Source organism: Miniopterus schreibersii (genome assembly GCF_964146895.1).
Source record: "Miniopterus schreibersii genome assembly, chromosome: 4".
Taxonomy (NCBI): Eukaryota; Metazoa; Chordata; class Mammalia; order Chiroptera; family Miniopteridae; genus Miniopterus; species Miniopterus schreibersii.
The window spans coordinates 72,781,646-72,798,407 of NC_138105.1; the positions used below are offsets into that span (position 1 = coordinate 72,781,646).

The window sequence follows — 16,762 nt, forward strand, 5'->3', positions numbered from 1 at the left end:
CCTGCTGCACACCCACAGCAGCTCAGGCTCTTCTCTCCAGTACCTCCCCATCTCTCAAGGATCGTGGGCTCCAAGGCCATGTGCTGGTGCTCTGTCAGGGTCCATGCTGGTCCTGACACTATGCTGACTGACCAGGTGCTGGGTGCTGTTAGGGGAAAGGCCTACTCGCTGTTTTCCCCCTGCAACCTGTCTTGCCCTGTTTTCTCCCTTTCAGTTACATCCCCTTCCCCAGGCCACCTGCAGACTAATCTAGATGTGGTTTAACTTTCCTAGTGGTGACTCTCACGCTCACACAGTATGTCCTTTCCCTTTGCTACCTGTATGCAATCCTCTGCATTCTTTTTTTTTTTTTCAAATATATCTTTATTGATTTTAGAGAGAGAGGAAGGGAGAGGAAGAGAGAGACAGAAACATCAATGATGGGAGAGTCATTGATCGACTAGCCTCCTGCATGCCCCTGATTGGGGATCAAGCCCGCAACCCGGGGATGTGCCCTGACTGGGAATCGAACCCCGATCTCCTGGATCCTAGGTTGATGCTCAACCACTGAGCCACGCCCGGCCGGGCTGCATTCCTTCTTTAATCCAAGAGTATTTGTGATTTCATTGTGTCATTTTACGAGTTGTTATACCACTTACAGGTTGGGGAATACATTATAAATTTCTTCCTTTGCATTGTCCCTTTAAGTAATGATCGGGGGTCATCATGTCGCTACCTTTGAATTCTGTATACATCCATTTCAAGTGATAAAGGGGACACTGGATCTGAAGGGGCTGCAGCTGGGAATCCCCCAGCTGTTTTGTGCCTGACTGTGGGTGTCATGCATTCCTGAGGATGGCACGACCCACTTCCTGGGAAGAGGCCTCACTTTACAACATGGAATTACTACTCTACTTGAAGAACTCATCTCTCCAGAATTACATGAAAATTCTCTCCTTATAATTCCCAAGTGAAGCTCCCTAAGGTCTTGAGCTCTAGAGGACAAAGCTAGGAAGTGACACTCACCACTGGCCAGTTATAAAAGGAGCCACCCCAGTGATGTGAACATTGCTCTGCCTGGCCCCAGAGGAAAGTGTGAGTGAGGCCTGCTCCTCAACCCAGCCCTGAGGTGCAGACCAGTCTTACCACAGCATGCCCAGTAACTGACCTGCATAGGGCATGGTCTCTAGGGCAGGCAACTACAACCTTCACTGCCCAGGCTGGCCCCACTGGAGCCTTCAGAATCCTTATTGCATATTCCCCCAGAGGTGGCAGGGCCAAGTGCCTCCACCCAACAAACTGTGATGAAGGCTGGACCTCCCACTAGAACCAGCATAATCACTAGCAAGAACTGGTCCTAGCCATTCAAGCAGGCCATCCCAGAGCTCTGTAGGGGGACAAGACAGTCCACCTGGTGGAAAGTGAAATGACATGCACGAAATACAGGGTATAGGCCTTTACACCTGTACCTTGCTCAGCCCCCATCAGCCTGGCGAGAATAAACTAAGTGATAGACACAGAGGCCTGTGCAGGGCTGAGGAGGCACCCTGACCACCCCTGACTGCCACACCCTCCTGTCTTGCTTATCCCTCCAGTGCTTCATACACACAGCCTCATTTCCACGGGGTCCCTTTGAGCCACCCATAGCCATTACTTTCACACAGTGAGGCCCAAATACTGAGGAGCGGATGTCCATCTGTCCTTACCATATGTGTGCTAGAAGGTTCTGGTTGAGGCCAGAGTGCATGAAGATCTCCTTCACCTCCTGGCCACTCACATAGCCATCCAGGTCCAGGTCAGTCTTCAGGAATATCTCATCAAAGCGCATCTTGTCTGCCACTGGCACCACCCAGTTTACTGTTGGCTGAAAGGGTTTTTTTCCAATGGTTAATCCTCAAACTTTTCATAACCTACAAATATACAGTATTAAAGTGCATCAACATGCATTTTAGTAGAAAATCCTCCTCAGGACTCCATGAGCTGAGAGGGCAGACAGGATCCCAGTTCTGTAATAGGGGAAACTGAGGCTGAGTTTAATACCAACTCGGTCAATCTCAGCCAGTGGCCAGCCTGCACCTCGTTGCACCCCATCACAGCACCACCCTCTCCTTGTGCTGAGAGGGAGGCAAAGACCCAGCAGGGCTGACCACCAACAGTTCTTCCACCTCCACTGCCAGTAATCTTCCAGGAGAGGCTTCGAATGTGTTGGGCAAGACCCTCCTGACCACACAAAGGAGATGGGAGATGGAAGGCATGTCTCCTGAGAATTGGCCCAGCTCTTACGCCAGCCTTCCTGGTCTGCCATCTTCTGTCTGCAAACACTACTTTGCAGCTGCCAGGGATGTCTTGATACCCATAATGTCAGGATTCTGTACTCCAACCTTTGTCTCTGCCCTGACTCTATGTGACACAGAAGTCCCCCTGTGAGGTGTCAACATGTGCACAGCCCTGACAGGGAACAACTAACGAGCATGCCCAGGACTCTCAAGGGAGGGAGCTGCTCTGGCAGACCAATGCAGTGTGACTTTAGCATATGTGGAGCTTGGCCTCACACTGCCTGTTCAAGTTTACTTAAGAAGGACGAATGCCACCAAGGGTCTACTAGGGCCTATGCAACTCCTAATTCAGGGGCTTCATGCCCCTTGGATGCTTGGGGATAGGCCCCTTCAATTGCTAATTCTAGATGTATCACCTCTGACCTTTGGCATGCTCCTGGCACCAAGGTCCACAGCATCTCTGCCCCTTTTCCTAAAGAAGTTTTTCCTCATCTGCTTTTCCTAAATAGGTCTCCTTCATTATCCCAACTCTACCAGGATCCTGATGTGAGTACCAGGGATCCACAAAGTGAGGTTGGGAAGCCAGGGCACCATGTCACCCATATTGTTTCAGTTCAGGGTTTTGGATAGGAAGTAGAATAACTTAGTACAGCAAGGAATTAATCAGGAAACTTATCAGAATCTAGGGACTGAAATAAAAAAGCAAGGGCTCTCAGCTGGTGTGGCTCAGTGGTTAAGCGTTGACCCAAGAACCAGGAGGTCACAGTTCCATTCCATTTTGTCAGGGCACATGCCCGGATTATAGGCTTGATCCCCAGTAGGGGGCATGCAGGAGGCAGATGATCAATGACTTTCTCTCATCATTGTTGTGTCTATCTTTCCCTCTCCCTTCCTTTCTGTGAACTCAATAAAAAATATATATATTTTTTAAAAAGCAAGGGCTCTAATAGAGAGACTTCAGGCAGCAAGACAGACCTACATTTTATTTATCACATTATGTGACTCTTGCAAGCTGCTTCCCATCTGCTGTGGAATAGGGTCAGAGGAGATGCACATACAGGAGCTCTAGTGCGTAAGAGGCTTGCTGTCTTAAGTCAAATGGGAGCAAGCTAAACCTCAGACACCAAGAGACCCAAGGAAGAAGTAACAGTGGGTCAGACAGGTTAAGCTGAGGAGAATGGTTTCTGTCTGGGACAAGTCCTGACATTTGCTGCACAAAGAGAATGACCTTGCTGCCTGATTTCTGGGGTATCGGAGCATGTCAACAGCAAAATCCTGATGCCTGCTTGGCTACAAATCCATACAGGATAGGCTTCCTCTAAGCTGGGTTTAAGGCTGGCTCAGTAGCCACAGGCCCCCAGTGAATGAGAACAAACCCTGGTGGCTAGAAAGAGCTTCACCCCACATCTGGCCATGAAGGCAAGACCAGGTGGCCCTTGGGGGAGCCCCAGACAGGGCATTGCTGATCTGGAGATGATAGAAGTGGTGAGAGGGAGCATGGTGACTATGAGTCCCCAGAAATGCCCATTCTCATATCTGTAATTTGTCCAGTTGGCCCTATTCCTGAAGGGGAAACACCCTCCCACGCCCACCTCTGTCCCTAGCAGAGGCCACTGGCAAAATCGGTCTAGTTTAAGAACTCTTGACAAGCCCTGGCTAGTGTTGCTCAGTGGTTGGAGCGTCAGCCCACCCACCAAAGGGTCATGTGTGGAAGGTAACCAATCGATGTGTCTCTCTCACATCGATGTTTTCTCACTCTCTCCCCCCTCCCATCCTCCTCTCCACTTTCTAAAATCAGTGGAGAAAATATCTTCCGGTAAGGGTTAAGAACAAAAAAAAGAACTCTTGGCAAGAATTCTGCAGACTACAGAGGTGCTAGGTTGTCTTGGAAAACAACAGTTGGTACAGGTCTAAATAACCAGCCTCACCCCCTCTCTGTCCCCTTGTTTACCTTGCCCTGACATTTTCCATTTCTAGAACACACCAAGTGCTCCCACTTCAGACCCCGGAGCCCTGGCACAGACTAGCCCTCTGATAGCTTCTTGTCATGCAGATTTTAGCTGAGAAATCACTTCATCAGTGACTGTCCAGCTGGCCCCATCTGCAGAAGCATGCCCCCCTATTCACCCAGACATTTCCAGGCCAGGCCCTGTCCTGGTTTTTCATGACTGTCAAACTTTCCTTAGTTTATTTATTTACTTATCACTTGCTTTCCCATAAGGGCAGAGGCCTGTCCCACAGTCACTGTGGCACTCTCTCCCACAAGACCTCCAAAACACTCTGGACTTGGCTGGAGAGCTGTTAAAGATATCTGGCTGGGCCATCTAGACACAGGCTTCTTAGCAGACAGCCACACAAAATTCACCAACCAGAGGTTAAAAGCTGTAAGCCATACCCTCCACCTGGCCAGGGCACTTACAGGAGCTGCATTAGCCTCATGACCAAGCCACCTGACCCTCTCTGATCTCCTATATATATACGTATACATAATCACACATATATATATTATTATTGATTTTTAGAGAGAGATAGAAACATCGATGAGAGAGAAACATCAACACGGATGGGCTGCCTCCTGTCACCCCCTACTGAGGATCAAGCCCACAACCTAAGCATGTGCCCTGACTGGTAATCAAACCCAGGGACCTCTTTGGTGCATGGGTCAATGCTCAACATTGAGCCACCAGCTGGGCTGATCTTTTTTTTACACTCTAGGGTGTAAAGCTGTGTTCTATGAACTCCTGGAAAATCAGCCTCCTGAGTCAGAGGTTTAACTTTAAAAATATGTCATGAACAAAAGAAATCACTGTCTGATTATGCACTTCTCATTTTCATCATATGATGAAGTTGCATGGTGGTGTTGGCTGGCCTGCTTGTTACATTCATTACTTTGTCTTTGAAACCACAAATGAGGCAGAAAGCGAAGATGTAACTCAAGTTCATGTTCTTGCACATTTTAGACAATCTCATAGGTATCCTTTTATAAAGATGCTGCATTTGCCAGAAAAACATCTTTTTGATACATAAGATGCTACTGTACATGCAGAGAGTCTGAACCTCCCCATGTGTCTTCCTAACATGAGATGGATGTCTCTCACTCACCTAATCATTCAACATACATTCACTGAACATCAAAGTACCAGAGATTGTTCTAGATAGTGAGATTATAACCAAGACCAGCTCTGCTCTCATGAAGCTACAGGGTGTATGTAAATAGACCATATAAAAGAGACCAATAGAAGGTATGAAAATCTAGAAAAATGTGGGGTAGCCCAGGCCAAGTAGCTCAGTTGGTTAGAGCATCGTCCCAATAAGCCAAAGTTTTAGGTTTGATCCCCATTCAGGGCACGTACAAGAACCAATGAATGCATAAATAAATAAATGGAATAATAAATCGATGTTTTTCCTCTCTCTTTTACTCTCTCTAAAAATCAATAAAAATAATTTAGAAGAATGTGGGGCAGAGGGAGGAGAACAGTTGAGTAGGCAGGACCTGGGGATTGCTGGGTAATGGTGTGGTCAAGCCAGGCTCCCTGATGAGGTACCCCATTAGCAGAAGGCTCACTAAGCAATGTGCCACAGTGCAATCTGGGGACACCCCTCCCAGGAGAGGGACTGTATGAAGCAGGAGGGATAGAGAACTGAGGAGAGGGCCTGCCCAAAGTGGGAACTTACTGGGTGTGTATGAAGAAGGATGGTATTTATATGCAAGTGAATGAGAAAGTTAATTCGGAATCCCTGTTGCTATGAACTGGATGTTTGTGTACCCCTAAAGTCATATGTTGAAACCCTAACCCCAATGTGATGGTGTTAGAAGGTGGGGCCTTTGAAAGGTAATTAGGTCATGAGGGTAGAGCTCTCATGAATGGGATTAGTGCCCTTATAAAAGGGACCCCAGAGAGTTACCTAGCCCCTTCCACCATGTGAGGACGCAGCAAGAAGATGGCTGCCTGTAAACCAGAAAGCCCTCACAGTCTGCCCAATCTGCCCATGCCTTGGAGGCTTCCAACCTCCAAAACAATGAGATATAATGTCTGTTGTTTATAAACCACCTAGTCTATGGTATTATGGTACAGCAGCCCAAATGGACTGAAAAACCTATCACAAATATTTTTTTATTTTTTTTAAAAATATATCTTTATTGATTCCAGAGAGAGGGAAGGAAAAGGAGAGAGATAGAAACATCAATAATGAGAGAGTCATTGATTGAGCTCACAAGCCGGGCATGTGCCCTGACCGGGAATTGAACCCTGATTGCCTGGATCCCAGGTCGACGCTCAACCGCTGAGCCACGCCCGGCCGGGCACAAATATTTTTAATTTAATCATAATCATTGCTTTTGGGGGTCACAAAGTACTTGCTTCCAAGAAACATCTTGCTGGGGCTCTACACATGAAAATGGCTGTGCTGAGAAGTGGCCACGCACACAGAGGGTACCATACCTGTGTTTGCTTGATACTGTGCTTGGGAGACAAGCTTCCTGTGCTGTTTAGGCTGCTGACACTGCCATGGGAAGGCGTGGAGCGGAGGCTGTCTTTGGGCGGGGGGCTAGCGGGCAAAACGGGCACAGCACCTGGGAATACTGTCTTCTTTCTCTTAGAGGGTGGGATGAGGGATGGGGGCAGGACGGAGGGCACAGGCTCCTTCTCAAGGGCTCGGTACACCAAGTGCATGGCCTGTAAGCGCAAAAGAGAATCATGTTCAGGTTGCCAGGCAGAGGTACGACAGAGGGCAGCTCCATCAGGGAATGCAGTGACAAGACAAAGATTATTCTTTTTTTAGGTCACTTCTAAACTGAACAAGTAAAAATAAACCTCTTCTAATCAGCTATACTTCCAATGTAAAATTTTCCAAGACATTTGTGTAATCATGTGAGACTGAATGAGTACAAAAGGAAGTAGATCATGCCAAACTCCACACATGTCCCTTCACTACATAGGAGGGTGACCGGCTCCAGGGCTGACAACTTCCAAAATATTGGAATTTGGAAGTCTAAAGAACACACCACGAGAGCTGTGTTTACTTCAAGATATTCCAGAGACACAGAAAACTACAAGAAAGGGCGCTGTGCCCAGGACAGGTGGATCTCCTGTTTGAGGGAGGTAGGGAATGGAAACTTTGTCTAAAACAAAGATTAAAAGTTTATTTTAAAATGTAACAAAACCAAAAGGGCACATCTGTAATACCTTCAACAATAAATATAATTTATTTTTTTTTAATTCAGGAAAACAAAATCACAGCCTGGCCAGAGTGCCTCAGTGGTTGAGCGATGACTTATAAACTAGGAGGTCACAATTCAATTCCTGGTCAGGGCACATGCCTGGGTTGTGGGCTCAATCTCGGGTAGGGAGGGTGCGGGAGGCAGCCCATCAATGACTCTCTCTCATCATTGATGTTTCTATTTCTCTCTCCCTCTTCCTTCCTCACTCTGAAATCAATAAAAACATATATTTTTAAAAAATGTAACAAAACCATTAAAACAAAAAACACACACAAAACCACAATTATAACCCTCCTCACTTCAAACTATTTTTTAAGTTGCTATTTGCATAGAGAACAGATCCTTAATACAGGTAGGTAACTATAAGACTGACAAATTTTACACCAGCTGGTGAAGAAAAGAACACAAAATGATACAATTCTAAGACCCATTTATAAAAGAACATAAATCTTGGCTGACACGATGAGAAATGATAAAAACAAAACAAAAAGGGAGACTCGGGGCTCATGAAGCTGTGAGAAGACAGAGGCCCATTCCAGGTTCACTTTGGGCCAATCACCCCATTCCTGAGGACCACTCCAAGGGCATTTCAATGATATGAAAACTTTAAGTCAAGTGCAATCAAAAGAAACATAAAAAATAAATAATGAGGGGGCTAGGGGAGGAGGCTGGGGAGTTTAAATAGGGGCAGGGTTTCGGTTTTGCAAGGTGTAGTAAGTTCTGGAGATGGACGTGGTGTTGGTGGCACAGCAAGGTGAATGTACTTAATGCCACTGAATTGCACACTTAAAAATGGTTAAAATGGTAAATTTTATGCTATATTTTACTACACACACAAAATAATAATAATAATGAACAACAAGTGAAAACAACAGAATGATGGAGAAACATGGAAAATGCTCAAAAGTGAAAAGGCAGAACAGAGTTGACTTGTGGGGAAAACACCACTGAGTGCTTGTTGGATGTAAGGGGTTATAAGGAGAATGGTAAGAGAAATCTGTAATTCCCTTATAAAACGATTTAGATTTCACCTAGAGTTTAAAATCTCAAAGGCTTTATACACATAATAAAGAGAGTAAGAAGCTTCAATTCATGCATATGTTGTAAAATCATTTAAATATTTAAAGATGTTTAGAATTCCTAGAACAGAAGTAATATCTTAGGGATATGGGGTTGGGTATTCCCAGATATTCACAATCGTGTTGTTTTAATTTTGTTCTTTTTTGGGGGGAGGGGCTGAACTTAATTATTGTTTATTAAAGCCTTGCCCTTAACTACAAGGGGATACTTTATTCTTTGTTTGAAATTTAATGGAATGAAGCGAGTGAATAAATCCCATGAACGGGAGAGAAAGATCCAATGTGGGAGTGAAGTGGCAGGAAGAGAGGAAGAAAAGGAGGGACAGACTGACAGGTGCACAGGATGAGGAGGGGAGGCTCAAGGGGAGGTCAGCCCAGCCCACTGGGCAGCTGAAGAGGCAGGTGGGTTGCTATAGGGGTGTAGAGGGAGGGCAGCTACATGGGAAGGTAGCAAATAGGACAGAAGAGCTTTATCTACACACAGCTCCACTGCTGTCACTAAAAGGAGGAGAGGGTGAGAGTGCCTGAGTTAGGCATGGACAGAAGCCGATGTGGAGCAGATGTTGGTGTGCTGGGGCACCTACACCCCAGTGCCCAGATCCTGGTTTCCAACACCATTCTCCGCTACAAGGACTGGGATTCCCTGGGAAAAAAGGCTGATACAGGGGAGCCAGGAGTGTCTTAATATGCCATGAGGAAGCAACTGGTCAGAGAATGATAGGATGTGATCAAAGGACAAAGGAGTCAGCTTCGAGGAACTCCCACTGGGCAGAATAAGTCAGGATAGTAAAGAATATAAACTGTGGAGCAGAGGACACATCCATTGGTCCACTCTGATACAAACAAATTCCTGACAGCAGAAGGCTAGCTAGAAAATGCACAAGGAATGATGGAATTACAAGATCACCACCTGCAAGCACCAGAATCCTAACTGATGTAGGCAAGACCCCTGGGAGGATGGGAGAATTAGCAGGTGAGAATCGGAGGGGTATCAGGGTGTTCATGTGTCTCTCACAAGAGACTGAGCACAAAGAAAAAGAGTAATTACAGGGAGAAACCCTAGCCTCCACCCTGACCTCAATCAAGAATTGACACTGTTGTAATGACATGTAATAAGACATCACACATCCTATAGGTGACATGTCGTAAGACATCACACATCCTATGGATACCCCAGAGAACACTCATCACCTCCGTGCGGTACTACCCCATGAAAGTGCCTGGATCATCAGAGGGAACAAAAGATAAGGGACACGCTACAAAATGTACTCTTCAAATGCCCAAGTGGCCGTGAAACATGAATACTGACAGAGCTGCCTCAGATTAGAGGACACAAAAGAGACAGGGCTATAGAATATAACACACCAGGCTGGAGTCTCTTTCACTACTTTTGGGGACAACTGGCAAAAATATGAATAATATCCTTAGATTAGATACTAGATGATATAATAAATATAGTAATATATAAGATATAACCTATAATAATAATTACTATAATAAGTTAAATAATGTCAAAGTTCATTTCCTGATTTTGAAATAAGTGGTTATGTAAGAAAATTCCTTGGTTTTAGGAAATATACACAGAAGTATTTTGGGTTTAAAAGGTATTGCATCTGCAACTTACTCCAAAATGGTTCAAAGGAAAAATTCATGGATGTGTACACATATATATAGATACTCATAAAGAGAGGAAGAAAGGGAAGAAAAAAGACAAATGTGACAAAATAGTAACACTGGAGAATCTCAGTGAAGGGTATTCAGAAGAATTCTCTGTATTACTGTAACTTTTCTTTAAATCTAAATTATGTCAAAATAAACACTTTTAAAAATTAAAGAAGAGGCACAACAGAGTGGGGAAGGAGAGTCACAGCAGGGGCCTACCACAGCAAACTCATCTCTGTCCAGGTGTCCGTCCTTGTCAATGTCACTGAGGTCCCAGACCTGCAAGGGAAAGAGCAGCAAGGCTTACTGGGGGAGGTACCAAGGCTTCCTGGGGGACAGGGAGTACCAAGGCTTACAGGAGATGCACTTGGTGTGCATCAAGTGAGACCACCAGAACTCAGATTCTGAGTGCATGGCAGAATTAAAATAAGGCAACCAAAATGTATTAAGAACCACTCTGCAGGTTCTCTGAAAAACCATCATCCAATGAAGTGTTATAAGTTCCAAGAACCATTCTGTCGTATTATGCTCATTTTCTCTAACAAATTACCATGATTATAATCACATCCTCTCTGATATTTTTCTCTATCACCTTACAAAGAAATCTTAGAAAAGATAGTTTGGTTTTGGCACAGGTGTTGCTCTAAACATAAGACACACACACACACCCCCACTTGCAAACACAAACCAGCTCCCACCCCCATTCTTGATGCACAGGGCGGTGGGCATGTGGTTGAGCAGGTCTGTGGTGTCTTATCTCCTCTCCCATCAGCAGATGGTGAGTCAGGTGCCATGGAATGTGCTAGGCCCACCTAGCACCTGAAGACCAGGTATGAGTTCCTAGAAAAAGGCCACATGCCAGATTTTTTAAAGCACAATTGAGACACTGACCCAAGTCAACTGCCCCAGACCAGCAGGCCTGCTTGACTTGGACAACACCAGGCATAGCACCACTGCCCAGAGCTAAATGGACACCCAAGAGTCCATATGAGATGCTTTATGTGCTGGTACCCCTACCCACCCCCATCAATCATTAGGAACTTCAGTCCAGGGGAGTTTCTCACATGTGAGTCCTCCTCTCCACACTGCTGTGTCCTTGGCTATGACCTCTCAAATATTCCAGAGGCCAGAGCCTCCAGCTTGCCTCGCTGCCTTGAATTCTGTCCCCAGGGTTACCACAGGTACTGCTTTAGAATGAACTTTGAGCCCACCATGCCCTGCTGACAGCTCCTCAGTCTGGCACATGGAGTCCCTGGTACCCTTAACAGATCCTGCACCACAGCCTCCTGGAACTCCACCTTGACCTTTAAGGACCCCAAAGTATTTATAGTCCTCTCAAGCATAGGGATGCCTTTTTAAAGGTGTTCAGGAGCCCAGCTAGGCATGGCTCAGTGGCTGAGCATCAAGCTAGGATCTAGGAGATCGCGGTTCAATTCTCGGTCAGGGCATATGCCCGGGTTGTGGACTCGATCCCCAGTCAGGGGAATGCAGGAGGCAGCCACTCTATCATCATTGATGTTTCAACCCTCTCTCTTTCCCTCAACCTGAAATCAATAAAGATATATTTTTTATAAATAAATTAAAAAATAAATAAATAAATAAATAAAGGTGTTCAGGAAAGCTGGCAATAATAAAGCCATGTTACAAGCCTTAAAGACATTGAAGTTATTAAGGTCCTTGAAAATGGCTAAAAAAAAATTTTTTTTTTTTAATTTCAACTGCTGAGCCATGCCCGGCCAGGCTAAAAGAAATTTTAATAATGAAACCATTTTCATAAGACATGAGCTAATTTTAAAGCTTTAGTATAACTAGTACTGATGACTTAGTGGAATTTCCAAATGTTAGTAAAAAATAAAAAAATAAAGGTGTTCAGTACTGGGTTGAGTGCTTTATGCCTTTTCAATTTAGGAAGCAGAGGCATCAGAAGAGTAACCTTCCCAAAGATACAGTATATGTGCGGGGGAACCAGGACAGGAATAGGCCTTCCTACCCTCACAGTCCTCTGTGCCCAGGGCTTTCCCACTGACATGAGCCAGATCATTCTTTGTGGGGCATCCAAGGCACTGCAGGGTTTCGTGCAGCATCTCTGGCCTCCATCCACATGATGCCAACAGCACCTGACCCAAGTGGGACAACCAAAACTATCTCAAGACATTGCTCAATGTCCCCTGGGGGCAGAATTACACTACCCAGCATGCCAGGCTGCCTCTAATTATGCTGCCACGTGCCTGGCCTTCTCAACCTGTAGTCTGCCACACATCTGGAGGACACCACCCAGGGGCACCTCCTTTAGGAGGCCTTCCCTGCCTGCAATGTATCCCTCTGCTCAGATAAGTCAGGCACCTCCCTCTACTCCTGTCCTCACTGGACAGTGGAGGGTGGGGAGCACCAGAGAAGAGTGGCGATTCTGGAGACCACCCAGGGCATTGTTCCCTTCTCTGTGCAACTGTGGGTGATTTACCGGTCACTCTTAAGGCCCCCATTTCCTCATCTGGAAAGCAGGGGTGACACCATCCAAATATTGGTGGCTGCAAGTACTCAATGGCTTCATTCACGCAAAGTGCTAGAACAGGATATGGTGCATACTAAGCCGTCAATAAATAAATATGAGAATATTAACCATCATTTATTTATTGACCTCCTAATTGTACCTAATTTCATCCCCATCTTCCCAGTGCTCAGCACAAGGCCTAGTTTAGAAGCAGCACCTGTAGGGGACTGAAGCAACAGAGGTTACACTTGGTCCTGCTACTCTGGACCTGTGCCTGCCAAATCACAGCAATCCCATCCAGACAGACACAACCACCATTCCCTCTGAATCCAGAGCAGGAAACTCAGCACAAAGAAAAACTTTGTAGAACCAGTCTTTATGCACAGAGCAAATACCAGGGCCATAACACAAACCTCAGCAGAGGGAAAACAGTCTGGGAGACAAAACTGTATCTAAAAAACTTGTATTTTTACTTGAAACAAAATTGAGACTTTTTTTTTAAAGGGAGTGCATAAATTTTTTTCTAAACTTGCAAAATTGAAAGTACCTTTACCTGAGGCCAAAAAAGTCATTAAAAAAAGAAAAGAGTTCTAGCCAGATGGCTCAGTTGGTTGGAGCATCATCCCATACACCAAAAGGTGGCAGGTTCAGGGCACATACCCAGGTTGCAGGTTTGATCCCGTCAGGGCACATGCAAGAGGCAACTGATTGATTTCTCTCTCACATTGATGTTTCCTTCTCTCTCTCCCTCTCTCTAAAATCAATAAAAAAAAACTTTTTTAATTAAAAAAAGGAAATCTTACCTTTAAAAAAAAACAAAAAAGAAATGATACCAATATATGCTCCTAGACTTCTCCCTGGAAGTGCAACTGAGATGGGCAAATCCTAGGTCTGGGTTTGAGTCCCAGCTCTGCCCGTCTGGGCAGCAAGTTCATTTCTGAGGCTGCTTCCCCACATGTGCAATAAGCCATAGCAGCATCTTCCCAAAGGCTGGGAAGTATGTAAGCCACACTCGTGAGGCCCTGAGCCAACCTGGCTCCTGCAAGTGCTTCATCCACATGGGTTCTTACAAAGGCCCCTGAAGAAGCCATGTGTAAAGCCTAGTGTGTGTTCGTGGAGACCAAACATGGAATTCAACAGAATTCAGGAGCCTAGCAGGAGGTGAGAGAACCACTTACCCTGCCCAGGACATCAAGAGGCAGCTTTGAGTTCATGAGGACTGGCTTGACTTTGTCTCCAGAGAGCAAGCCATTTATGGGTAATAGACTTTCGAAAATTCCATCAAATTTTGCCTTTTCTTCCACCTAGTTGGAAAGAAATAGCCTGAGTGAGTAAAAAAGTGGGCCTGCGGGAGAGTCCAAAGTGAGCTGGAAGCTCAGTGAAAACAGGCGAGGACCCACCCCTGGCCTCACTTAAGTGCACAGGATAGTCTTACAGTAGTCCCAGAATGAACTTATGCCTTGCAGGAAACCTCTCTCTGATACCCATAGATCAGGCAGTCAAGATCAATGGGAGAGAGAGGATCTGATCCCAGGAACTGCCAGGGAGACAAAATTCACTCCACCTGTGTCCTAGGACAAGAGCATGCATGGGTTTTAGTTCTTTAAGACAAAGAACTAAATCTGGATCTCAATCTACAGGACTAACAGAACTAAAGAACCAAATACAAAAGTAAACCAAAGATTTAAGTAACTAGTTATCCAAATCAGCTTTAAGCTAGGAAGTTCCCTGTGTCTAACAGAAAACAACAAATAATAAAAATCCTCATTAACAGAATGAAGGTCTGGGCAGAGCCATAGCTCCTGCTATTTTGAAATATGACATGAGGACTGCATGGAAAGGGGGCTGTTGGTGAGGAAGGTCTGAGTGGGGGATTCCAATCTGCCTCCTGCAGAAATAGAGCCTGCGGTAATTAGAACCAGGGGACTGAAGACCTCTCACCACCTGCTCTGACCACAAACCGAAGCCACTGGGGTCTGTAGGAAAACGCCCTCAACAAGTGCTCATCAAAAAAAGAAAAAAGCAGCAAAATGTGGTCCATACATACAAGGGAGTATCATTCAAAATTGTAAAGAAGAGGAGATTCTGACACATGCTATAGCATGAATGGGTTTAGAGGACATTATACTAAGTGAAATAAATCAGGCACCAAGGACAAATACTGTGTACTTCCACTTATATGAGGTGCCTAAAGTGGTCAAACTCACGGAGACAGAAAGTAGAATGGTGGGTGCTTGGGGCTGAGGGAAGGGGATGGGGAATTGTTTCTCTCTCACATCGATGTTTCTCTCTCTCCTCTCTCTCCCTCCCTCCCTTCCACTCTCTCTGAAAAGCAATGGAAAAAATATCCTCTGGTGAAGATTAAAAAAAAAAAAAAGATGAACAAGTTCTAAAGATGAATGATAGTGATGGCTGCACACCAATGTGAATGTACTTAACACTACTGAACTGCATGTACGCTTAAAAATCATTAAGATGGTGAACTTTATGTTATGCGTGTTTTACCAATTTTTTTTTTAAAAAAAAAGAACATAAACAAGATGACCAGACACTGCACGCGAGTCATTGTGAGCAATAAGAAGCTAAACACCCTATGTCTGCCTCAAGCATTGGGCTTCTACTGCTGATCTGTTAGGGTCAATGACTTGGTACTTCAAGAAATCTAGAAACTCTCACAACAGAAAGAACATTTGGCACTTCAAGCTTGTTTGTCACTGTTTCTCTGATTGGAATCGCTCTTGAAAACAGTCTACACCATCCCAGCTCCACTCCTTCCCTGCCTGCCTGCCCTCCACAAGGCCTTGAAGGCTCCTCAGCTGAGGCCTCCACATGAACCCCACCAGAAAGAGGCCAGGAATGTTCAAGGAATAAGATCTCTTTGGTGCCATTTTTCATGACAATGCAGCCCTTTTTCAAAGCAGGAACCATGCAACTGAACAACAGACAAAGAAAAAGTTCTTTGCTACTGTGATCGCCACCAGCAAACTGCTCAATTGCTCAGAGGTAACTTCACAACTCCTTGGTCACACGAGGCCTCCTCCTGCCCTGTCCCTGCACAGATCTCTCTCCATCCAAACCTTTCCAAGGAGAGAACAGGCCAACTACATAAAAACAGGAAAGAAGCACTTGGGGGCTGGGAAGTCTTTATCTTATAGCAATACTGTTGTTAATGTTAGTATTTAAGCCAAATAAAAGTAAGTAAATGTGACAATCCTCTCGCAGTGAGTGGGAGTGAAGAGGTCTCATTATCTGGGGGACCATCTCTGCATCCCCATGTGCATTTCCTTTAGGAGTAATTCTAAACTTATTAGAAGACACCACTCAGTTTTTTTCTTTCTAGAAGCAGTAACACAACTTTCTAGCGATAACATCTCTCTCTTAAAAGTTTATGTGGTGACAGAAGCTGTTCAAAAAGTAATGAGAGCATCAGAGAAGGAAGAATGATAACACATAAACTAGCTGGAAATGATAGAAAGAGTAGCAAAGGCATGCTGGAGGTCCTCATACTTGCAAGTTCTCACAATTTCCCCTCTATCCTGATTAACCAACCCAAACAGCAGAAACCACAGAACATGACATAGAAATGCATGACTTAAATTGTAAAATTTTCAGAATCCAATGCCTGAAACTTAGCTGACTGCCTTCGTAGGCAATACACAATTATAGTAAAAGGCAACAGCTGTTCCAAAGACTTTCATTTGAAAGAGTATTTTGTCCAAATTCTGTGGCACACTCACTCTGAAACAGAGTAGGTGATACAACTGTCCCATAAAATATTTGAATAGACATCATAAATGGCTAAACAACTGTGAAGCCAAGGGGTGCCACCTCTGTCACTTACCCTCACAGCCCAATGGGCCTCTGCAGAAGGTGGTGTGACCATCAAAGGGCTGCTGGTGTCATGCTGGGGAAAAAAGAGAAAGAGTCTGCTGTGGGTGGCATGGAATTAAATTAAAAGAGGATGTGTTTATGGAAAGGATACACATTTCAAAGTGCTTTCAAAACGGGGAAAGAACTGGTGTGTTCCTGCTCCCAGGCGCACACCCACGCTGTT

The 16,762-nt window shown here is 45.1% G+C and overlaps 1 protein-coding gene across 12 annotated transcripts in view; it reads right to left on the bottom strand.

The window, feature by feature from the left end:
- Nucleotides 1-16,762, bottom strand: part of EPS15L1 (epidermal growth factor receptor pathway substrate 15 like 1) — a 94,359-nt gene that overhangs the window by 50,956 nt on the left and 26,641 nt on the right. For 9 of the 12 annotated variants that reach the window (XR_013998798.1, XR_013998799.1, XM_081137275.1 and 6 more), the window contains exons 6-10: nucleotides 16,550-16,612; nucleotides 13,887-14,012; nucleotides 10,437-10,496; nucleotides 6,698-6,931; nucleotides 1,686-1,843 (exon numbers count right to left, since the gene is read on the bottom strand). Coding sequence is in view for 10 of the 12 variants with exons in the window: in XM_081137275.1 (XP_080993401.1) it covers nucleotides 1,686-1,843; nucleotides 6,698-6,931; nucleotides 10,437-10,496; nucleotides 13,887-14,012; nucleotides 16,550-16,612 (641 nt within the window). In the remaining 2 variants the exon portion in view is untranslated. The remainder of the gene's footprint in view (nucleotides 1-1,685; nucleotides 1,844-6,697; nucleotides 6,932-10,436; nucleotides 10,497-13,886; nucleotides 14,013-16,549; nucleotides 16,613-16,762) is intronic. The other 3 variants (XM_081137276.1, XM_081137274.1, XM_081137279.1) reach the window with 1 other exon arrangement.